The sequence below is a fragment of the Acartia tonsa genome, chromosome 1 (genome assembly GCF_053477335.1).
Source record: "Acartia tonsa isolate MP-2025a chromosome 1, ASM5347733v1, whole genome shotgun sequence".
NCBI lineage: Eukaryota > Metazoa > Arthropoda > Copepoda > Calanoida > Acartiidae > Acartia > Acartia tonsa.
In genome coordinates, this window is record NC_137260.1 from 9,688,867 (window position 1) to 9,714,151 (window position 25,285).

The 25,285-nt window shown below is 30.4% G+C and overlaps 1 protein-coding gene across 6 annotated transcripts in view; it reads left to right on the top strand.

Annotated features, from left to right (window-relative positions):
• Nucleotides 1–25,285, top strand: part of Rsod (superoxide dismutase family protein Rsod) — a 161,559-nt gene that overhangs the window by 109,869 nt on the left and 26,405 nt on the right. For all 6 annotated transcript variants that reach the window (XR_013877096.1, XR_013877099.1, XR_013877105.1 and 3 more), the window contains one exon: nt 1,711–3,110. Coding sequence is in view for 1 of the 6 variants with exons in the window: in XM_080152001.1 (XP_080008127.1) it covers nt 1,711–3,110 (1,400 nt within the window). In the remaining 5 variants the exon portion in view is untranslated. The remainder of the gene's footprint in view (nt 1–1,710; nt 3,111–25,285) is intronic.

Below are 25,285 nucleotides of genomic sequence, written 5' to 3' on the forward strand. Positions count from 1 at the left end.
GAATTCCAATTTTGCAACTATTATCTTATAGGATGATATTTAATAATAATGACTAGGCCCCGTAAGGCCTCTTAGGGCCATTGAGAGGGAAGTGGGTTTGTGGGAGTCGACCCAACACTTAGTTTAGTTTTAAGAAGATAAAAAAAACTTTGGATGATTGTTGCTATTTTTCCTTGATATGATTCATTTTTTTTTTTTTGGGGGGGGGGTTGGTTTTTAGCGAGATCCTTAGCTAAACACACAGTCCTTTATGGTTTTACCATATTTGATGTATTTAAGATTTAAATTTTGGGACGGTTTTAAGCTATTCATCTAGCCACTCTGTCCCTTCGAATACAGAGTCTCTAGATGCAAGGGGTGAAGCTGCTAGTCATTTATATAAACTAAATGAAATATTGCTTGATACATACTCAAATCTTTGTCTGTTATTTTAATTATCCCTTTATCTCGAAAAGGAAGCATTTAATGTTTACACCCAAAAAGCTTGTAAATTTCTATTGTTCAAAATGTATGTAATTCTCTTTAAGATAATAGGTTGAAAAAATCCATTTTAAGTCGCTGCCATAAAGAAAAAATTACAAAAAAATACGGGGGTTAAGTTGAAATATTTTTTTTGGACAAAACTGTAGGTCTTCTAATCCAAAGACAAAACTATTTGATTTGTATTTTCTAAAGCATATATTTAACATATATGTTTCGTTTTAGTTTGAAACCTATTTTTGACGTGTAAATGAATTACCAAAGGAAATTAGTTAATAGCTTTTGGTTTTTAAGTGTAAACTATTTTATAAAGATAGATAGTGGGCTATTTTTCTTGATCTTGATACTAAACTTTTAAAAACCATTTAAACCCATATGTTATGTAAGTTTAAAGAAGAAAAATCTATATCTGATTGATTATGAAAGGAGGAAAAATCAGAGGGAGAGAGAGGGGACAATGTGCTGTTTATTACACTAGTCCCCAAAGTTTTATAATAGCGTTTACTCATTTGTTGCTAACCAACTTTGGGGACTTCAGTCAATACTGATTGGTTGGATCATTAAATTTAATGTCCAAACGTTTCAAACATTTTGTGTATCATCATTGGGGATGAAAATCAATTTATCGCCCATTGTCTTATCCCTTTTGATCCCTGGGAAAAATACTCAACTTTACGTCATGTCATCAAACCTCACCCTCCCGCCCCCCCTTGATTACCTCTAAATGGTCTCATTAACATAAAAGACATTTATGCCTTTTTTGTATGAAGGAAACTTAAACTTTGCGCCATTTTTAATTTCCTTGTTTATGTTTATAGCAAAAACTTTCATACAATTAAATTTTTATTTTCATTCATTATGAAGTAACATTTTTGATGTATTTTTAACTACCGTTTAAGACACATTTCGTACAAATTTAAAAGGAAAGAGTGATCTAAAGGGATAAGACAATGGCCGATAAATTGAAGTAAATCACCAATGATGATACACAAAATTATCTATTCTGTAGATTATAATTAGTGGTTGATATGTTTGGACACTCAACTTAATGAACCAACCAATAAAAAATCATTAAAGTCTCCAAATTTTTTTTAACCCAACGAATAAGAAAACGTTATCATAAAACTTTGGGGACTTGTGTAATAAACAGCCCATTGTCCCCTCTCTCTCTCTGTGGTCATTGATTGAATTAATGTGTACCACCCAAACTAATATTTTTTTATATTTCAGGAGGACTACTGCCATAGCCGCTACTTGGGTCGGAGGCCACGCATTAACCTGGAAGAATTAGCTGGCAAGTTGACCCTACCCAGTGAAGATTCCATAGTCAAGAAACTAGAAAATGTGACTCTACTAGGACCTGACAGTATCTGGGGCACCAGTTTGGTTATCATGGGTCCTGGCAGGGAGCGTATTTGTGCGGCCATCCTGCCGGCTGGTAGCATAGCAAAGGTCCGCGTCCACGAGGCAAGATTCACGTCACCTGTCGCTGGTTCTGTTCACTTCCACAGTCTGACAGTGAATGGAAGCACAGAAGTTAAGCTGTTTACCAATCTGTATCATGTTGTACAAGGCTCTACTACGTCACATGGATGGCAAATTTACATTACTGATATTTTGGGTAATAACAAGCGCAGAGAAAGCTGTAATTTCCTACAGATTTTGTATGATCCTGATAGTAAAAATGCTGAAGGGTGTTCAGAGAAAAATCCAGAGAAATGTAAGGAAGGTGATCTGACAGGAAAATTTGGAAAGGTCAAAGTGGCCAAACAAGAAAACATGTTTTCCAAATCGTACCTGAATGACCTGAACATGGAGCTGCCTGACCTCAGCGACGGAGGCCGTGTTCTCTACCTGACCCTGTATGATGAAACCAAAGAGGACAACTTTTTTGCCTGTGCTGAAATTCACGAATTGAAACCCAAAGTTGCCCTGTCAAAATTCCGACATGACGGAATCCGAGGTCATATATCCTTCACGCAGGCCTCCAAGTTCCATCCTGTTCTGGTGGACATTGACCTGGCAGGTTTATCCGGAGAGGCGGGCAGTTATCACATCCATGAGTTCCCCGTACCGCCTCGGCGGACGCCGGATGATGCGCCTTGCGGCGCAACCGGTGCCCATTACAATCCATTTGGCGTGGACAAGTCAACCAGTCCAGAAGCCGGCGGCAGCAGCGATAAATATGAAGTCGGCGATTTAAGCGGTAAATACGGCGACCTGAGAAATAAAACTGAACTTTCCGGACGGTTTACCGATCCTTCCCTCAGTTTATTTGGATCCAGAAGTGTTATTGGTCGCAGTATTGTTATTCATCATTCCCCGAAACCAGTCCGTTGGGTGTGCGCTAATATTGAACTTAAAGACTCAGATATCATCACAGCCGTCGCCAATTTCGTGTACCCAATTGCCGGTAGGATTGTTTTCCGGCAGGACGTTAAGAATCCGTTGGCCGACACGTCTATCTATGTGGAAGGATTGCTGTACAGTGATGGAAGTAAGAACGCGTCTGAGGGGCATAAGTGGCATATCCATGAGGATGTACCTGGCAAGGATTTCTTTAACTGGACAGGAAGGTGTCTGAGTGCTGGCAAACATTTTAATCCTTACCATATTACCAGCGATGAAAGGTAAGTGTTTTTTTTATTCAGTGAGCATGTATATTATTAATTGAATTTGTTTCATTAATAGTTATAAATTAACTTATCATCTGTTAATTAAAACTTTAATTGTATGTAACCTAAAATATTATTATTGTGACTTTGGTATTAAATATTTTTTATATAAAATTGTTTTGTAGAACACATTTTACAAAAAATTAAGTTATTGACAAAATTAAAGAAAATCGATGCTTGTAAGATTGCTAATTTGTTTTTTTAGAAAGACCCTAAACCCAGTTATTTCAAAAAGATCATTTAAGTAGAACCGCTATTACCTTTTTGCATGCTGAAATGTCTTATAAAGGGTCTAATTTAACTAAACTTAAGTGCTTGTAATGTGAAATTGTATGTTAAGTATACCAGGGAGGTAGGGATAGTGCAATATTAATTTTAATGATCTTTTTCTCTTTTTTTGGGGGGGTGGGAATTCTGCCCTCAATATTTTGGAGAAAACATTGACTTTTATTAGTCGTTGTCCCTTCCTTGCTTGTATATATGCAAACATTTAGAGTTTTTAACATTCCTAACTAAAGTACAATTTAATAATAGAGTAAATTAAAAAAATTATAGACTAATCAAAAATAGAAATATTCTATTAAGAGGCTAAAATGAACCGGTTTTGTTGTGAAAAAATGGACTACGCCCCTATAGGCCTCATTTATGGACGATTTCTCTTTGGAGGATAGTGGTACAATATTCAAAAATAGTTATAATACTTCTAAGTACCTATGAGAAGCTACATTGTAAAGAAGAAACTGATACTTTTTAGAAGTTAACTCTGTTGTATAAATAGTATACTGAAAAAATCTGTAATACTCCAAGTTAACTCTATTGGATAAATAGTATACTGATATCTGAAATCTGTAATGCTCCAAGTTAACTCTATTGGATAAATAGTATACTGATATAATCTGTAATAATCCATGTTAACTCTATTGGATGAATAGTATTCCTATAAAATTTGTAATGCTCCAAGTTAACTCTATTGTATAAATAGTATACGGTTAACATCTGTAATGCTTTAACTCTATTGGATAAATAGTATACTGATAAAACCTGTAATGCTTCAAGTTAACTCTATTGGATAAATAGTATATTGATAATATCTGTAATACTCCAAGTTAACACTATTGGATAAATAATATACTTATAAAATCTGTAATACTCCAAGTTAACTCTATTGGATGAATAGTATACTGATAACATCTGTTATGCTCCAAGTTAACTCTATTGGATAAATAGTATACTGATAAAATCTGTAATGCTCCAAGTGCTCTTATTTCTTTTTGGTGCGATCACAAAAGGGCCATACTAAAAAAAGATAAAATTACAACAATATTTTATATCAATGCTTTATGGGTAAGAATTAAACCCTGCTGTCATACAATCATTTATTGCTTTTAAGTCGCGTTAAACAAATTAAACAACATTTGGCTGCCCTTTTCATTTTTATGTGCTTCTTTCATATAAAGTTTTGTTCTTGTTTTTAGAAACACTTTACTTCTTATGTTAAAAAAGTTAACATGTTGTTTATTTCCCGCAGCTAAAATGTACAAGAACTGTTTTCATCAAACATATTTCATCCAACAAGAATGACTACATTAAAAAATAGCGAAGCCCAGCTTTTCTCCCTCTAAATAACAGTTCCTTTGCTCAATTTGAATCATCTAATGTTTGTAATTTAATAATAATGAATGATCAGTTTTGAAATAATCTTATTTGACCAGAAAACTAAAGTTATTTCTCTTAAGAAATAATTGATAGTGTTTTAAAATTTTTTATAAAGAAATATTTTACTTTATAACTGACTATTACCAAATAATTCAATATTTTTTTACCGTGTAACATAAATGGCCTATATAAGGAAGATTAAAACAATATTTTGACTCAATTATGCTCGAGGGTGATTAGCGCTAAAAAATAACCTTCATATGAATTAATTTACTTTAGTACTTGATGTTGATAGCTGGCTCCACAAAAAAAGCCATAACGTTAAACAAAAAGGCTTCAATCTAATTCAAAATTAACAAGGATATTTATGATTATTAGAATGTGACTTGGGCTAAAGTAAGAAATTTAAAGCTTTATTTTACTAGTGAATCTCTGTGCACGCCACCACTAGTATATTATATTATTGCATTAAAACTATAACCCCCAGTTGCATCTAAAAGCGTTCCAATAACATAAAATTTACATTGTTTTTTTTTACGTCTATTTAATGATAGTTGGCATGATTGACATAACATGAATAAAAACCATTTTGATCTATTTACGCATAGGGAAAACAGAATCAGACTTCAACGTATTTGTTGAGTAACTTTGTCATTAAAAATAACTACGTTTCTATTAAGAATTTATATTGAATACCTATAGTTTTTTTCTAACCAATACAAAAAATCTTGTTAAATTATAGCCACATTTAATTTTGACAGGTTTTATCATATTCCAGTGTTTTCACAAAATTACTAAAGATAGTACAGATATTAGTTATTTATCGCTTCGGATATAAAAGTATGAAATTGTAAGATTAAAACCAGTTTTAATAGCCTCGAGATGCCGAAGGCATGAGGTAACAAAAGATTATTATTGTACATTTTTATATTCGTAGAAAACTGGATATAATATGATACGGTAGATGATTTTTCAATATGGCTTAGCATCTGTTCCAAACCAGCGGATATTTATCGGTTTCGAAGCTATACTGGAAATTCTATCAATTTATCGTAGAAATAGCAAGGTAAAAATAGCTGGAAACTTGCCTATGATCGTTACATTTTTTTTATAGGGCAAGATTCATCTGTTTATTTCAGTATTCATAATTTTGAAAATATCAATAGGTACCTTATAAATATGCTTAAAAAACAGTTTTATTGAAAATAGCAATAGGTATATAATATGTTCTTTTTGATATTCTATTATATAAAGTTTTATTAGTAGACTTGCATGTATACCTCTTATGAGAAGTTAAATGTAAAACCACCAGGTTAATATATTTCTTAATAGAACTGGGATATTGAGGCAATTTTATATGAGATACACCAACCAAAAATAACAAGTAAACATAAAACCATTTTATTTGAAAGTTGAAAAGTTTTAAGATAGGAAATAAACGTTGACAAAGTAGTCATAGAATTATATTTCAAAATATAATCAAAGAATCATGGACAAACGGACAAATTGAATTATATAGCAGATGTTACGTTGTCATAACTTATGTCATATGTATCTGAAAATTTAAGGCTGTCTATCTGCAATAGCAATCGAGGTAATCAAATAGCGTTATCGACTGACTAGACAATATTAATCATATAGTAGCTTCGCTACTAAAAATATCTTAGTAAAAGTTATTTCTTCCAAGATTAAAATACACTTTAGTTATAGGGAAATAAGTCTTATAGAACATATTTTGCATGTCAAAAATGATGTCTGAAATTGCCCTTTATTTTTCATATTTAAAATCCAATTCAAATTAATGTATTTCAATTTTTAAATATTCATTAGTTTTGATGGAAATTATTATGCTTCAAATTTTTTAAATTTTATTTTGTGGGATGTATTTGTATTGTATATGTATAAAGGTTGGAAAATACTCAAATGTATGCTAGTTGTTTACCATGTAGTTTTAAAACTTAACGAAATATTTACAGGAAATGACTCTTTTTCGTTAATTGTTGAGATACCCCTGTTGACCCTTGTCTTTTGAAAGTTTTGAAACTTGATACTCTTAAATCTATCTTAAACAACAGCCGAGAAATTATCATTTCTCCAACAGCGTTACAGACTGGCGGACGGACAGACAAAGGAAATTATGAAGTAACTTCACTACTATGGAGCGTACAAATCGATATATTATTACTTGGAAGTTGCGCCAGATTTTCATATCCTTATACTAAAGTAACAGGATGTCTGTGTGTGTGTCTGTACCGAAGGATCTCGCTAACCGCTGAACCGATCGGGTTCTCCTTAACAGGGTAGCTTCTCATAAGTCCCGGGAAGGTTTATAACTATTTTGGGGGAGGGTACTGCCACCCTCCCAAAAGAAATGACAAAAAAATTGAAAATTTTCTTAAAATCTGGGAGACTTCAACGTCAAATAAGGTGGTATCGTACATAAAAAATTAACTTTAACAAACAAAAACATTTAAAGTGCCACTAGAGGCCTCTAGGGGCGTAGCCGCTAGTACTATGATAAAGTAATACTTACAGCTGGCTAAATAATGATACCCCAATCCCCCCTGTATCCAATCACCTCCCCTTCTACTGGATGAACGAACTGACTTATAAATGAGGTCCATACTAGCAAGATAAATTGACGACTAACTTTTGCCCCGTCAATATATCCACGAATATCTTAAATCCATTAGTGTACATATGTAGGAATTCCCAAAATAATAGATTATTGTTTTATTTATACAATTGTATTATTAAATCATATAAAAACAAGGATGACAACATCCATAAAAGCGAAGCACTGAAACGGTAGGACAAACGGACATTAACATTTGTATAGTATCTGAACTGAATAATCTGAATTTAAAAGTATAAAAGTCGAAGCAAAATTGTAAGTAAATTTGTTGAAAAACTGCTTGAAGCAGGATAATGTTTATGGACATACTTACATTTTTGGACTTGATTATAGAGTTGCTTCGCTTATAATATTGTTCTTTGTTGTTCCAGGAATCAATATATCAAAAATCAGATCAAACGGATAATTAGAACACTTGAAAATTTGTTGTTAAAAAAGTAGAAAAATCAACATGTTTAAAATGGACGTATGGACATTCTGGTAATGATTATAGAGTTGCTACGCTTTCTAAATCGTACCCAACTACTACAGGAATCATCATGCAAAGTTTGAAATCGATAGGACAATTCTAACATGCCTAAATTAACGAATAAAAGCTATCTATCTCGGACGGACGGACGGACCGACCCTAATTATAGAAAAGCTTCGCTTTTAAAAAACCTTTGAAAAAACAACAAATAATACAAAGTTGAGACGTGTAGTTAAATTAAATGTTGAGAAAAAGATAAATGACTCCCTAATTCCTATGAAAATAAATCATTAATCATAAAGTTTTTTTCACATAAATCAACAATTTAATTTTGAAAATGGATTTTTTGATTACAAACTTGCAGCCTGTGTACAGTAAAGCTCAGCTTCTATAAGTCAGGGATAAGGGAATAAATATTAACATACCATGTATTTTTTTCAACATTTTCATGATGACTTCGAAACCGATTAATATCTGCCAAATTAACACCGGTTCTCAGCAATGCGGAAAACCACGTATAACATGAAATCATAGTCCCACAGACAATTTTCCACGAATAATTAATACCAGTTTTGTTTGGTCGGGCCTTTGGCCCATTGGGTTTAACTTGGTTTAATCTTATGATTTTTTATTTTAATATCCACGAAAAGCTGTCTATAATACGAAGTTATGAAACACTATTCTTTACATAACGAATAGTTTTTAACTTTATTTTTGCTTTCAATTACCTATTCCTAATTCCTGACTAGTACCCTTTTATTTTTCAGACAGTTACTAATTATCTAAATATTTTATCACATCATCAAAATTCATGGATTTTTTTACTAAATCATTATTTTCCGAGATTTTTTAGATAGATTAGATTAAAAATACATTAGGTTTATCTTTGTAAATGTACATTATTTTTAGTTCTCTTTTTAACTTAGATATTTTAAAAGGTAAAAAAGCTTTTATTTTAATTTGTTTTAAATAATGATAAAAAGTGAATATTTATTAAAATTTAATGTGAAAAAGTTTTAAACGCTGGTATATTTAACCCTTTACAGTCGGGCCCCTTGCCGCACCTTAATCAGTCGGGGGGGGGGGGGGGCGTTCAACGCCCCCCCTTATTATCTCAGTTCCTATTAGAGCTAGAGGGCTAATTTTTTTTGTGCAAGTCCTCTGTTTGATAATGAATTTCCGACCTTTTATAAGTCTAAGTCAATTTTCGCTTCCTTCACCCTTTTATTTAACAACCTTTGTTTTTAGGTCCTTTTTTACTTAAAAATTTCAAACGGCTGTAATTTTCTTATTTTTGAGGCTAGAAGAAAAATTTTTTTCCAGAAAATGTTTATCTTTATGTAAATTTTACATTAGAAATATCAAAATATAAATTTCAGCGGCCGCAGCTGTACTTGGCAGCTGCCAGCCGCCGCAGTCGGCGGTCGGCGGGAAAACGGCGGCGGATCTTCATGAAATTTTAATACGTTATGTAGACATGTAAGAAAAGCTTAAGTTTAAAATTTGAAGTCTCTAAGTCAAAAATTGCGGCCACAGGAGCCTTTTCAAGATTTCTGGAGACCTGGAGGATCAGGACCTGCAGGATCATACCTGGAACCTGAAAGTGACTTGAACACCTGTATTTCATATAAGGATGTACTACTAGAGGATTTTTTAGTATTTTGGTATGATAAAATGCTTTGTTTTAGTCAAAAAAATATTTTTGCTCTTTACCTGGATGACCCTGCCAGGTTTGCTGGCATCCTGTGCCCGCCAGGATGGAGATATTCAAAAAATTCCAACTCTCAGTTATGTGTCATACCCATACTTAAAAAGTCAAGCAGTTTGGGCTCTTCATCTTTCACACACAGAAAATGAGATAAAAAAACCGGAGGGGGGGGGGCGTTCAACGCCCCCCCCCCCCGACCGTTAAGGGTTAATAAGTCACTTCTATAAATTACAACAATTTATATAGAAGGGTAGGGAAGCCCAGAAAAATATACTAAAATAATCCCAAAACTTTGATTTACATAGAAATAAAATAGCCTAAATTAAAAAGTTGGAAAGTTTTCCTAAAATGAAACCAAATAAGTAAGTGGTTGGCGAGATCTTAAAGGACTAATAAAAACTTAAAACTACAGGTATATAATAGGATATTGTAATAATGGTTATTTTGTGCAGTTGGATTTGCCATGCAGTAGCTTTTACTTAAAAATAAAGTTTTCTTTTGTTAATGAAAATACTTACAGTCTTACAGTAATTGGTCAATAGTAAAATTTCTAAAATTGGGAAGAGTCAATATCTGGTAATTTTAGAAAAGAGTGAGTGGAGTAAAACTTTCAATTTTTTTCTCTATTAACATATCCTATAATCTCTGCTAATACCCTTACATTTAAATGTCTTATGACTGTAAATTAGTTCATGATTAATGACTAAACATGTTAAAAAGAGTTACCTTCTGTGCTATTTTGTATTGTGGCATTCATTAAGGATAAAGATTTTAAAAGCAAAATCATTCTTGGATGTAGTTACTTGTATCAGCACCTACATCTACTATAACAAACACGTGACCTCTTTGACGCCTTACGCTGTTTAAATTATTACTCTAGTCCCCAAAGTCTGAAAACGTTTTTTTATTCGCTGGCTTAACAACCTTTGGGACTTTTATTGAATTTATATTGGTTGGTTCATTTAGTTAAGTGTCCAAACGTCCTCAACTAATTGTAATCTACAGAAGCCGTAATTTTGTGTATCGTCATTGGGGATGTAAATCAATTAATCGGCCATTGTCTTATCTCTTTAGATCACCTACGCAAAAATAATTGCTCTGTAATTTATTTTTCAGTATCATTATTTCGCTCCTGGGTGATTTAAAAAAATTTTGTTTCTGTAGTAGCAAGTATGACAAATTGATGGTAACCTCTTTTTCTAGGGTTTCTTTCATTTGGATAAAACTCAGGGAACTAAAGGGATAAGACAATGGACGTTAAATTGATCTATATCCCTAATGATGTTACACAAAATAATGATGTTACAATAAGTGGTTCAAACGTTTGGACACTCAACTAAATGAACCAAACAATCAAATTCAAAAAAAGTCCCCAAGGTTGCTCAGCCATTGAATAAGAAAACTTTATCATAAAACTTTGGGGACTAGTGTAATAAACAGCTCTATGTCCCCTCCCTCCCTGGATATAAATATTTATGTTCTTGCATTACTACCGATATTTCTAAACCCTGTGGGTAGCATCAACCACTAAAATAGAGAGACAAACTTTTATTATTAGAAAAAAATTACTAGCGGCTACGCCCCTAGAGGCCTCTAGTAGCACTTTAAATGTTTTTTTTTATATTTAAAATATGTCTATGTTGCGTTTGACGTTTATGTTTGCGTTGAACTCTCTTTCTAAAATAGATTTTTTATTTCTCTTAGGAGGGTGGTGGTACCCTCACCCAAAATAATTAAAAACCTTCCCGGGACATATGAGAATCTACCCTGTTAAGGAGAACCCGATCGGTTCAGCGGTTAGCGAGATCCTTCGGTACAGACAAACAAACAAACAAACATCATGTTACTTTAGTATAAGGATTAATCTCTTATTGATATCCGGTGGATTAGAACCGGTTCTTAGTCATAACTCAAAAATCATGTAAAGCATCGTGTTATAACCAGTTTTTACAAATATATTAACATACAAATAATTAAATTAATACCTCTTGGGGCTAACGAAACTCGTTTCAATCTTAATATTTTTTTTCATTTTAATATCCGCGGAAAGTTGTCTATAGTACGATGTGATAAATAACTATTACCTAATCTAATTTGCCCAGATAAAAACTAAGATCATTTTTTGTGTATAACAAAACAACATACTTATGAACACACACACACACACACACACACACACATGCACATGTTTGCAAAAAGTGACATTGTCATGTGGAATCATTTGTTAGATGAGTTGACAGCTTTAATTTCTTTTATGTACTACTCACAAATACATATATACATATTCAGAGAGTGGGATAATTGTTTGGAAATCTTAATTTATAAGCACAACCTTTATCTGGATGTTCTAATTTGGCTCCCCTTAGTTATTCTTGGTTGTTGGACCAGACGCTAGGGTGTCATGGAGAGCAGCATCGTCCGTATAAAATATAAAACTAGCGGCTAAACAATGCATGGAAATGCTGAGCTGGATCTTTAAATCATTTAGTGGTGAGCCAGATCGGTGTGAGCCGAATTTCAGCCAATCACAGCGCGGCATTTCATAAAATGCTGTGCTCTCATTGGTAGAAAGTTGGCTCACCCCGATCTGGCTCAACTAAAATGATTTAAAGATCCAGCTCAGGTATATGTTATTTAAAGTTCAAAACACGTATTACTATTTTTCTAGACAAAATTGGAATAGGATTGATCTACTAAATAGATACCTAGTTCAGTTGTATTTAAATGCTAAAATTTCAAAATTATTTATATCTTTTTGCTGAATCTTTTTTTATTTCCCCTTAAAACTACAAGAAATTGCCTTGTACGTATGGTACAATGTACATTATACATTACATAGTAAATAAGACAAACAAAATTTTAAAAATTGGTTATACAGTAAAATTTAAGGATATTTTCAGATATTAAAATACAATGTTATTCAGTTTTTTTGAGTATGAATAATTAATTAAAATCAAGAAATCAGTAGACAAAATGAAAAGTGGATATTACATATTATGGTTTTATATGCCCTCAAACTAAAACATTTTTCAGTTTTGTTATTTTGTAGGACTACCTTTTTCTTGTAGGTAACCTAGTTGGTCCCTCAAAAAGTAGTTCTTTTAGAAAACAACAAAAATTATTACAGTAATAAAATTATTCTCAAATATACATTTTTTTTTCTGGTAAAGAAACAATTTGATCTCAAGATAATTATTACTTTCCCTAAAAATCTACCTTGCAATTAATATTTCCTAATGTTATACCTATTTGATTTTATGTAATACATTTTTTCTGTAATGTATAAACATCGAAATGATTCTTTGCTTTCAATTACTTGTGCAAATCTTAACATGAATGAATGAGTCAAGAACTTTTTTATACAGTTTTCAAGTTCAACATTGTTATTAGGGTGTGGGAATATTTATTTTCTCATTCGTCATTCAAGATAGACACCTGCCATACTTAACTTTGATAACCTATGTCTAGAGGACAGGATACACTACGAGGTCTTTTATTTGTGTATCTTTCATCCATAACCTTTTGATTGCACAACTTTTTTTTATATATGATATTGATAATTTGCAGGGCTGCACCTGTTTATGGCCAAGGTCTTCTCCTGTTTGAAGCAGTTTTTATGTCTTTATTTATGATGCTTTGTTAGGTCAAGATTTGAAGTCATCCCCTTCGAGTGGATACTTATTTTTTTTACTTTGCCTTTAAAAACAATTAGCTTAAATAACTAAGTAAAATCGTCAAATGATATTTAGGTAACTTTTAATAAATTCATTTACACTGTGTACTTTTCAATTTTTATTAAATCATCAGCTTAGGTTTGTAATCTTTGCTTTTATGGTAACATATTAAAAATGTATTATAACAAAAATTTTAATGGATTAAGCACGGATTTGAAATAGAATCTGAGGGAGCCCAGAAGATGTTATCAGTTAATGCCTATCGTTTAATCCAAATGCATCACTCTTAAAAATAAGACAAAAATATTGAACTCTCAGGGACAAATATATCCATATGAAGTGCAACAACCAGAAGCTAAACAGGGATCTAATAGTATAAGACAATGACCTATAAATCGATAAACATCCCTCATAATGATAACCCAATTACCCCTTATTTGAATTACAATTAGTTTTTGAATCGTTTGACAACATTTTATAAAAGTCTCCAGAGTTGTTTAGCCAACGAATAAGAAAACGTTATTTAACTTTGGGGACTAGTGTTATGAATAGCACAATTTTCCCTCCCTGAAACCCATTTGGATCTTATTTTGCAGTATGGATAGTAATTTAATCTATAAACTGGTGTTTTTAGGTTTTTAAAAAATAAACAATTTCAAAAAGTAATTCATGATTTTGTTGTTCATAGACTTTATTCTTTCTTTTCATAATGCTTGTCCATCTTTAAAAAAGTGATATCATTTAATTGGTTAATAATTGAGTGACTAATACATTTCTTAAAGTGCACTCCTATGTGTAATATGCCTTTTGCTATGGTTAGCCAATTGAAACTTTACTAATATATGATATAGATTTCAAAGGAAATTAGTTACTTTTTGAAAATCATATTTTCTGGATTGTTTATGAGAGGAGGTACACCTATTTGTGTGTTTTTCTTATATTCTGTCAGTTATACAATCTTTAGATGTTACTTAGTTATTGCTTATTGGCAATCACATGATCAAGAGCAATTTTATTATTATTTTATATATGCGTTTTTCCTTTACATAGTAGCTTCTCATAGGTCCTTAAAAGGTTTATAACTATTTTAAGGGAAGGGCATAATAACCCTCCCAAGATAAATCGTCCCTAGAAAAGATGATAGTAAACCATATAGTAAAATTAAAAGTTATTCCCCAAGTCTGTTATCATCCATAAAATTATTATAAACAATGTTAATATTTATCTACTTTCTTGTACGTAATGTAGTACATATTCGGAAATAGGAGGTATATCAACCAATTTGCCTTGTGGTAATGGTTGGAATTCCATGCATTTTTCTTTCATTCTTTTTTATCAGGGAAATAGGTATAGGCCAATATAAGATAAAATAGTTAGCATTGAGGTTATGCTTAAAATTCTTTGCATATTTCAATAAATTCCAATGTTTATTGGTTTAAAGGGATAGAAGTTTGATTATACTTTCTTTATTTTTATATTTAGAATTTAAAAATAAATTGGTGTTGATTAAAAGGGGACTATCCACGAACCAGAGCAAGTGATTCTAAGCATCTTCCAGCATTGACCCATAGTATTTTTTTAGTGAATATACTAGGTTTATGTTTAATATTTGCTTTATCGACTAAAAAGTTAGGTTTCGCCATGGTATTATATGAAAAAAAACTTTTAAATGTAAAGCAATTTTTAAAGCAATATCATCAAATGCTTTGTTGAGTTCAAATGACAAAATAAAATAACACTGCAAAAAAGCATCAAATGTTGTAAATTGCAAAAGTGCAATTAGTAAACTGTTTACAAGTTACCAACCCTTTTTCTAAATATACATTTTTAATCACAATAATATACTTTTGTGTCAAAGCTTTTAAACAACAGTTTAAACTCATCAAAACATTTGATAATATTGCACCAAACAATGCTTAACATTTCAAAGTTTTTTTCATATAAAACCATGGTGAAACCTAACTTTTTTGTCGATAAAGCATATATTAAACATAAACCTAGTATATTTACTAAAAAAATACTATGGGTCAATGCTGGAAGATGCTTAGAATCACTTGCTCTTGTTCGTGGATAGTCCTCTTTGTGGTTTAATAGTTGACACGCATAGTTTGGAATCAATCAATCAAGATTCACACTAAAAGTTTTTTTGTCAACGAATAAGATAACGTTGTTATTTAATTTATGAAACTTTGGGTATCAGTGTTATTTACAGATAAATATCATCTATCTGAGATTTGGGACATGTGTTTAAATTTTCTATCTATGTTATTCATTTTTTATTTTTCTACCTACCTATCCATGATCCCTCTATCTCTGAACACTGTGCAAATTAATTTTAATTAGATTTAATTTGTTTTTATTTTGCAAAAAAGCGGGAGATCACACAGAATGGATAGGTTGCCTTCCAATATCAAAAGTTTGGTTAGTTTTTTGAATTTGCTGTACATGTTTTGTATAAAAATTATTATATTGATAGGAGAATATTTTTCATTAACTTTTCTGCCTGTGAAAATTTGATTTCCTTTTAAATAAGTACTTAGATATTATTTTTAAAAAAATCAACTATTAATTCGAAGAATGTTTTGCTATTATCCAATATAATTTAGATTATATGAATACTCTAGTTGAATTTACGGTAATACAACATGAATTTCAGTTTTTACATATATTTTTATACACCCCTAATTAAATCAATCATCAAAATACGTACATACATACATGTATTTATATTTGTTTTATAATTAGTTTAATTATATTTTTAAGTATTTTTGATATTTTAATTTCCTTACTAATTATCTTGTTTTTAACTTTATAAAAGATAATTAAAATGTGTAGAAGCTTTTCTAAGTAAGTTTTAATATAGTCATTCAGCGTTTTTTTTTAAAGGAACAAAGGTATTGCTTAATTTAACCCACTTGCCATTGACATAATTAATATCTTATTTTCTTCATTGGCTTTGGGAGTGTTGTATCTGAAAAAATATTCCAGTTTTAAACAAATTATACCTTAAAATCCTATTTTTTCATTGGATATGATTTTGGAAATATAAATAGAACAATACCATATTCGAAAGTTTGATTGAATAACTTTTAATGCAGCTAACTCCTAAACCGCTGATAAAATATTGATCATTAATTTATGTGAATGGTAAGTGGGTTGAATTAAGCAATACACCGTGTATATGTTTTTTTTTGTGTGGTAAAACAGGCACACTCTATTATGAATGTACTGGAATGTCTTATAGAAAGGGAATGTTTATTCAATTCAGCAATTAACTGAACACAACGCATTATAGCAAAAACAAGCGAATGGAAAAATGAAAAAAAATGAATTAATGTGGTAGGGAGATGGGATTAGCAGGGAATACATAGAACTGTAAATTACACTGGTGCCCAAAGCTTTTTTTAAAGACTCCTTATCTCAATATTTGCATTGGCTTAAATCTTGAGGTATCTTACTTCAATCTTGACTGTGTTGTACAAACTTTTCTACCAGTAATTTTAATTTTAAGGGATAATTGAGACGTTAATTAATTTTTTTGTCAGGTATTACTACTTAGTAATAAATTTGCAGTTCTGTAAGCTTTTACTGATTTGATAACACAACATTATTGAAAGCAACATAGTTCAGATTGGCACATATGAAATATATGGCCACATAATTATTAACATAAAACACAATTTACTTTTTTGTATCCAATTATTTTCGATAACACTATTTTTTTTTGTATAATAGAATACTGGCAATAAAATAATAGCTAGTGACTGTTTTTGAATGGTGGAAATCTTAGTTCAGTTTTACCAGCTATTTATATACATCCTGTTTAAAAGCTATACAGACTTTTTATCAGCATACACTTATTCTAGAAACCTATATATCTGCCTGTTATACTTGAAAATAATAAGGACATTTTAGTATTGTTGTGAAATGACTTTGAAAAAAGTTGTTCTAAAAATGCCATAAAATTTGTTTTGTGTTTTAAGTACAATATATTCATTTACATCCTTTAGTATAAAGTAGTTATTTTTTGTCTAAAGCTAAAGCTATGAAACCGTTTGTCCTAATTGTTTATTATTTTCAGAGTAGCTTCATAAATGTCCTTGGGTGGTTTTGGGCTATTTTTCCAGCCTTCCAAGGCCTCCCCTAGAAGCTAGGGTCGGAGCAACTAATGTACAAAAAAGTAAACTATAGTTGTATAAACCAAAGATTTGTAACCCTCGTACTACATACAGCATACATATGATACAAAAGGGCTCTAATCAATTTGATTGCGATACAATCAGCTACTTGCCAAAACGTATAAAAAACGTATCATAAATTGAAATCGCAGCGCATAATTTATCATTGCTGAATTTTCAACGTTTTTCCCATGTTGTATTGCGCTGAGCATGCCAGGTTGGCAAACGCAACCTGCACTTTTCATGGCAGCGTCGATACTCTTTGACTAGGGTATGGTATATGTATTTAGATTTTTAATCTGTTAAATAGTAATACTTTTTTTCAGCATTGCTTCGAACCCGATTAATATTCACTGCATTAGACCTGTTTCTCAGCTATATTAAAAAATCATGGATATCATCATATTACAGACAATTTTCAACGAATAAAAAGTTTAGAGGAACAGGGAAATGGGAGACTTTTAAAAATAGTATTTTTTTTATTTTTATCTTCGAATTAATCAAAAGAACATTACGTTTATTTTTTGCTGTATATTTCTAAATCCTATTCAAGTTACATTTATATTATCCTTCGTTATCAATAAATTTTAAAAAAATTGATTTTATTCATCGCATTTTTGCTGAAAGTTAACTATTCCTTCAACCCTAGTGATAATATATTTCAAATAAAATGAGATGAAATAATTTTATTACGCCTAGGAACTTCAAAGGGGTAAAAAGCCCCATGTCATTTTTTTCTTGAATAAAACTTGGTTGTGTGATTCTTTTTTGGTGATACTTATTTGAATGTCATGTAACAAGGTAAAGGTTGGATAAAAATGAAATATTTCGCAGAATCATTTTATTTAATTTTTAGGTTTTATAAGCATAACACAATTCTAAATTATATAGTTTTGGTGGGAGGAAAAAAGAATAGATACGAAAATAGTTTATCATTTTAAATTTTTAGTAGCGTAGCTACTCTTTAATTCACTTTAGACAGTCTGACAATCAGTCCGTAACGTTAAGAAGGATTTGTGATTTTCACGGCTTCTTTTTAAGATAGAAAGAAGATTTTTTGTGCTTCGCTACTTATGGATGTTATTGTTTGAAACCTGGCATTTTTTATAAAGCTTGAAAACAATTTAAGTACCTATTTTTCACTTAAAAAGGTAATTATTGTTTTTGAAATTTTATCAAACTTATTTATATAAACAAAATAATTAGGGGTTGCTTGGTGATAATATATGAATATAACAGAATGAAAGGAATAATTCAATATTCAAATAGGTTTTCTGTAGTTGAAATATCTCTCTATTTCTTAACTAATGTGCAAAATTAGAGTTCTTATTCATAACTTTGCAAAAAATGTAGTTCAAGTGCCAAAAAATTCAAGTTTTTCTTTGTTATTGTCTTTTTACTCCGTAATTAATTGATGCATTTTCCCTCTATTCTTAAACATAATGTTCATACCTTAACAGAAAAAAACCTTATATTTTAAATACTTGTTAATTTCATGATAAATGGTTTATTGGACTTTAAATTAAACTTGTAACCATGATTTTATAACAACGTAATCTTAATCGCTGTCTTAAAAACTATGTATGATTGGTTCCAAACAATGAGTGTTCAAACTTTTCTACCAATAGTTTATTTTTTTATTTTTCATCATTGTGAATGTATATTAATCTCATGTTAAATGTTTTTCCCATTACAATTTTAAAAATTACATTGCAAAAACATTCTTTATAAACTGTTAGAGTTAAGTACAAATAAAAATAAACTAACCCAAGCACAATAGATTTGAATTGATGGATGGATAGATGGATAGATTTGAATAGATTAAGAAAAATAGATATGCATTTTTGTCCACAAAACGCCTCTCGACATGTAGAAAGGGGAAAAGATCTCAAACTTTAATTTATAGAAAAATGGTGGAGATTTACCTGCTTTTTCTGTTTATTTATCTTAGTATGACATATCCCTTCCTAAAATAATGAAAAGAATACTGGGCTTAAAACTATAAAGAAGCTATTATGAAAATTATACACATAGAACTTAATTTCATTTTAAAGTTGCTCTTTTATAAAAATCTTTTTTAATACCCGGATTCTCTAGATTTTTCTAACCCTATCAATCTATTTTACTCTCCTTTATGTTTTTAAGGCACAAACAGGGACACTAATTCTTTTAAAAATGAAAAGTGTAAAAGGAAAACTATTAAAATCTTTTTTTTCCTATGCAATTAAATTTGCGCTTAGAGAGAAATTTACCAAGGATCTAAAGGGATAAGACAATGGATGTTAAATTGATGTACTTCCCAAATGATGCTACACAAAATTACTCCGTATGTAGATTACGAATGGTTGAAACGTTTGGAAATCCAACTAAATGAATCAAAATTCAATTAGAGTCCCCAAAGTTGTTTAGCCAACGAATAAGAAAGCGTTATTATAAGACTTTGGGTACTAGTATAATAAACAGCCTAATGTCCCCTCCCTCACTGATAATTTGCCCGTTTTTTTTATAAAAAATGGACCAAATAATTCACATTTATTATTTCTTAGGTTAAATTGCCAAACCCACCTATTTTAACTCGGGCGTTTTTATTTGATGAAATGTTTGACTTTTCTTTGTCTTGTTTCTAGTATACTTTGTCTTGTTTCTAGTATACTTATCCAATTCTGTGAATGCTTCCTTGTTATCTTTTTAAGGATTATTGTGATCATGAAAACACCCAAATTTGTTCTCAAAACATTTTGGATGCATTCAAAAACGATCAAATCCTTTTCTTTTGAAAAAAGCTATGATCATTGAAAAGTATATAAAACTAAAACTTTCTTTGTGAAATGAATTTAAATTTTTTAAATATGAATGGATATAGTATTATGGATATTATGACAATGGAAAAATTGTAGTCCATTTAGATTGTTAACATGGACAGCACGTTCATCCAGTAGGAGGGGAGGGGATTGGTTGGACCTTTATTTAAGCCAGCTGTAAGTTTCATAATTAGATTACATGACAATCTGGTGTAAGATCCAAATTATAATAAATCCATTTGCAAAATATTTTCTTTTTTGAGTATAAAATCAGCATTTTACAACTTTTGTAATATTTGATTTTTATTATTTAAAATTGCAATTTGTTCTGTATTATGAGAACATAGAATGTCAGACCAGGGAGTGAAGGGACATTGAGCTGTTTATTACATTGATTCCTAAAGTTTCATAACAACGTTTTCTTATTCAATGGCTATACAACTTTGGGGATTTTTATTGAATTTCGATTGTTTTTGTTAATTGAGTTTAGAATCCAAATGTTTCGCCCACTAATTGTATTCTACAAAATGGATAAATTGTGTGTTATCATTTTATCGGCCATTGTCTCATCCCTTTACATCCCTGGAATGTGTGACAGTCTGTGTTGAAGTATGTGAGCCAAATAGGTGTGTAATTTTACCATACTTGGACTTTACAGAATACAAACATACAAGGATAAGACAATGGTGTATAATTTTACCATACTTGGACTTTACATGATACAAACATACAAGGATAAGACAATGGTGTGTAATTTTACTATACTTGGACTTTACAGGATACAAACATACAAGGATAAGACAATGGTCTAAAATTTTACCATACTTGGACTTTACAGGATACAAACAAACAAGGATAAGACAATAGTGTGTAATTTTACCATACTTGGACTTTACAGGATACAAACAAACAAGGATAAGACAATAGTGTATAATTTTACCATACTTGGACTTTACAGGATACAAACAAACAAGGATAAGACAATGGTGTATAATTTTACCATACTTGGACTTTACAGGATACAAACATACAAGGATAAGACAATGGTGTATAATTTTACCATACTTGGACTTTACAGGATACAAACATACAAGGATAAGACAATAGTGTATAATTTTACCATACTTGGACTTTACATGATACAAACATACAAGGATAAGACAATAGTGTATAATTTTACCATACTTGGACTTTACATGATACAAACATACAAGGATAAGACAATAGTGTATAATTTTACCATACTTGGACTTTACATGATACAAACATACAAGGATAAGACAATAGTGTATAATTTTACCATACTTGGACTTTACAGGATACTAATATACAAGGATAAGACAATAGTGTATAATTTTACCATACTTGGACTTTACAGGATACAAACATACAAGGATAAGACAATAGTGTGTAATTTTACCATACTTGGACTTTACTGGATACAAACATACAAGTATAAGACAATGGAAAATAATTGAATCCTTTCTTTGATTCTTACATTCATCGGAATATTGTGAAGGCAAATAATAATTTTTTCTGCTGTTTTGTCCTTTTTTATTTTTAATTTTTTGGATATATGGAATCCAGAATTCAACTGGATTTAAGAAACTTTACCATATAAACTTAGTCTTTATAATATTTTACAAAAAAAATAAAATATGATTATTTCCATTATGGTTTCGAAACTGATCAATAACTGGATTAGAACCTGTTCTCAGCAATACTGAAAAATGTTTAGCATCGTATTCAAGACAATTTTCCACAAATTATAAAATAAAAATTTTAAAATTATAACCAGTTTTGTAGTCCGGTACTTCATTTTATAATCCACGTAAAGCTGTCTATAATACAATGCGATACATAACTATTATTCTGTTATACTGCATGATAACCGTTTTTAAATTTTTCTCTCAAAAGACATTTTAGTTTTACATTGTTTAATAATTTTTAAAAATGTTGGCAAAACAAAATAGAAACATACAAACATGTCTAAAGCTTCAAAATGTTTTGAGATTTAGAATTGTGCTAAGAAATGATATGTGCTCCATATTCAGTATTTAAACAAAAAACCTTACACAAAAAAAGTTCCTTCATACAAAGAAGTAGAATTAAATACATTAGTTGACTAAATGGAATTTAATGAAAGTTACTTGTGCTGATTAATAAGGGCTTATCATTTAAATTAATAACACCTTAGCTTTCTTAAATTTTTGTAGATTTTTCCAACTTTATGTCAATTATTTAGTTGAAGTTTCATTATTGAAAAACCAACCCAATTTAACCAATCCTGCATAAGTATTTTTGTGTAGTACAAAAACTCCCACAAGAAACCTTCTTCACATATACAAACACACAAAAAAAATTGAACACAAACACATTGTAAGCGACCATTCATTCTATCTTGTATATCTGCTTTTTTTAAAGAAAAAATGTTGCATAATTTTTTTGTATCCTTTGATATGTGAGGCTTTTTTCTGCTAGGTTTTTGCGATTTGCTCTTCAAAGAAATGCATATTAGAAATAGATATTCAATTTGTATAAATAATATAATACATTTTTCTTTATAGCTTTTTATTATTAGCAGCATATCTTTTTCTGCCATAATTCTAAATTCCTTTTTTGGTAGATCAAAAAATATAAGCATTTATATTTAAACTAACTCTACTATTTCCCCCCTTAAAATAATTATTTAACAAAAATGTAACAGGATTTTTGTGTGTTTCTAATGCTTTCACTGAAGTTTAAACTGTTCCCTTAAAATAAATCTATCTAAATTGTGCAGATTTTGCTTTCCCTAGGCGCGAAGCTGCTAGTATTGAATAAAGAAAAGGCGTTATATAGTACCTCATTGTTCTTTTTAATAATATGTTAGCAAATTTTATATCTGAACAATATTTGACAATCTAGATGAATATCTTTATTATGGTACATAGAAAACATGTTAGCATTGAAAGTTATTGAAGCTTGAATCATGTTTGCAAGCGCCATTTTAGCAAAAACATCTTTTCTTTAGCGGTGTTTCATCACATCAGCATTTGACACGTTTTAGCTAGTAAGACCATTCTTTTTTGACTATTTTTGACAACCAACTCTTTGTTTATTTGTCAGTAAGGCCTGACTATCCATGGCAAATAGTTGTGCATATTTTCAGACAAGGCATTCTTTTATTTTATTTTTTGTAGTAGTAAATTTTGATTTTAATATGGTTTGGATTGAGATTCATTAAAATGTTTCAATGAACACTGTTCTTGAATCAACTGTCCAGCGACAAAAAGAGTTAAAAGTTGGGCCATATTATTATATATTATATCATGATCAATATTGGATATTAATTATTTGTTTATTCATTTACATCCGCAATAATTATTTTATTTCTTAACTAAACCCAAAAAATGTTTCTTTTTAATGACAGAGGTTTTTTTAAATTTATTTTTATAAATTAGAATTTAATTTTGTTTTTAATTATCCTAATATTTTAGAAGTATACAGATTTTTTCAAAGACACTTTTTCAGTAGTAGATTGCTAAATGCGGTACTTGGATTAGTCATAAGCCTACACAAGATTGGTGCCTTGAAATGGTCCCCTATTATTTGTTTATCTGTAGTCTGGATCAGATTAGATATTTTCTATGCCTTCAATTTTAGGTCAATACAAGGTTTCAATTTTCTATTGAATTTACTCCCCAGTAAAAAATGCATAAATGGCAAGTTTAATTATTTTCAAAGGCATACATGTAACCTTATAAATTGGTATAATCATGTTCTATAAAGTAGTCAGATGTGTGTATATCCCGAAAGATCTCGTAAACTGATCGTTCCACATTTTTCAGGGAAGTTTAGTTATATTCTATATTCAAATTTATGTTAGACCGCTTCAACCGTTCTAAAAGATGCATTAAAGATTTTAGAAGAATTAAGAATCACATTAAAACATATTAAAATTTACTTAAACGTTTGATGAATCTAGTAACTCAGAGCTGCTATAAGTAGCATATCTTTTTATGTTACTAAAAATAAAATAAAAAAAACTAAATATTTTCATGTTTATAAACAAATAAATTATTTAAAATTTATGCGACTTTGCTTAATAGAGCTACACTATTAGAGTTAACATAGAAGACTATTAAAACGCTTAATAATACAATAGACTTAACATAAAAGACTAATCAATCTAAAATCAATCTTTAATTTTTTAGGTATGTGTTTATTACTCCTCTAGAGATAACCGTCAGATTGTTTATGGTAAAATAAGTAATAACTAAACTTCAACCAATAGTTCAACCAGCAAAAATTAGTTTCAGACATAACTTTTGTCTTTTCATTCTACATTTTTATAATATAATGATAAAAGTAAATATTTTAGTGCCTTTGAAATCAGATGTTGTTATTGCAGTTTTTGTTAGTTTAGAAGAAAAATTATTTTATATTTTTTTTACATGAAATTATGAATGTTTTAAAACACTTGCTTCTTTCTCCTCTAAATAAATACAAATGTCTTGGAAACTAAGCAAGATCTTTATTGATAGAATATCAACATCACAGAAGTAAATCTCATCGTATTATAGAAAGCTTTTCGCGGATATTTAAATTAACAATTATAAGATTAAAACCAGTTTTGTTACCCCAAGGTGCCGAAGTCCCGAGCTAAAAAAATTGACATTTATTTTATGATGTTTATTTTAATATTCGTAGAGAATTGTTTAATACGATGCTCTGCATCATTTTTAGGTTTGGCTGAAAACTGGTTTTAATCTAGCGGATATTAATCGGTTTTTGAAGCCATACTGAATAGGCTGTTCCTAAAGTCATATTTAAACTTAAAATCTCAATCTACCACTCTAGAAACCATTTGTCATTATGTACGCTCTTTAAGAAGGTACATTACAATACATTAGGCTCTGAGTAAGATGAGTTAGGACCTATTAACGTTAACCCCAATGACATGTGTACAGTAAAATACCCCCCCTCCCCCTGCCCCTGTAGGGGTTATTCTACCCTTCCCTCCTTCC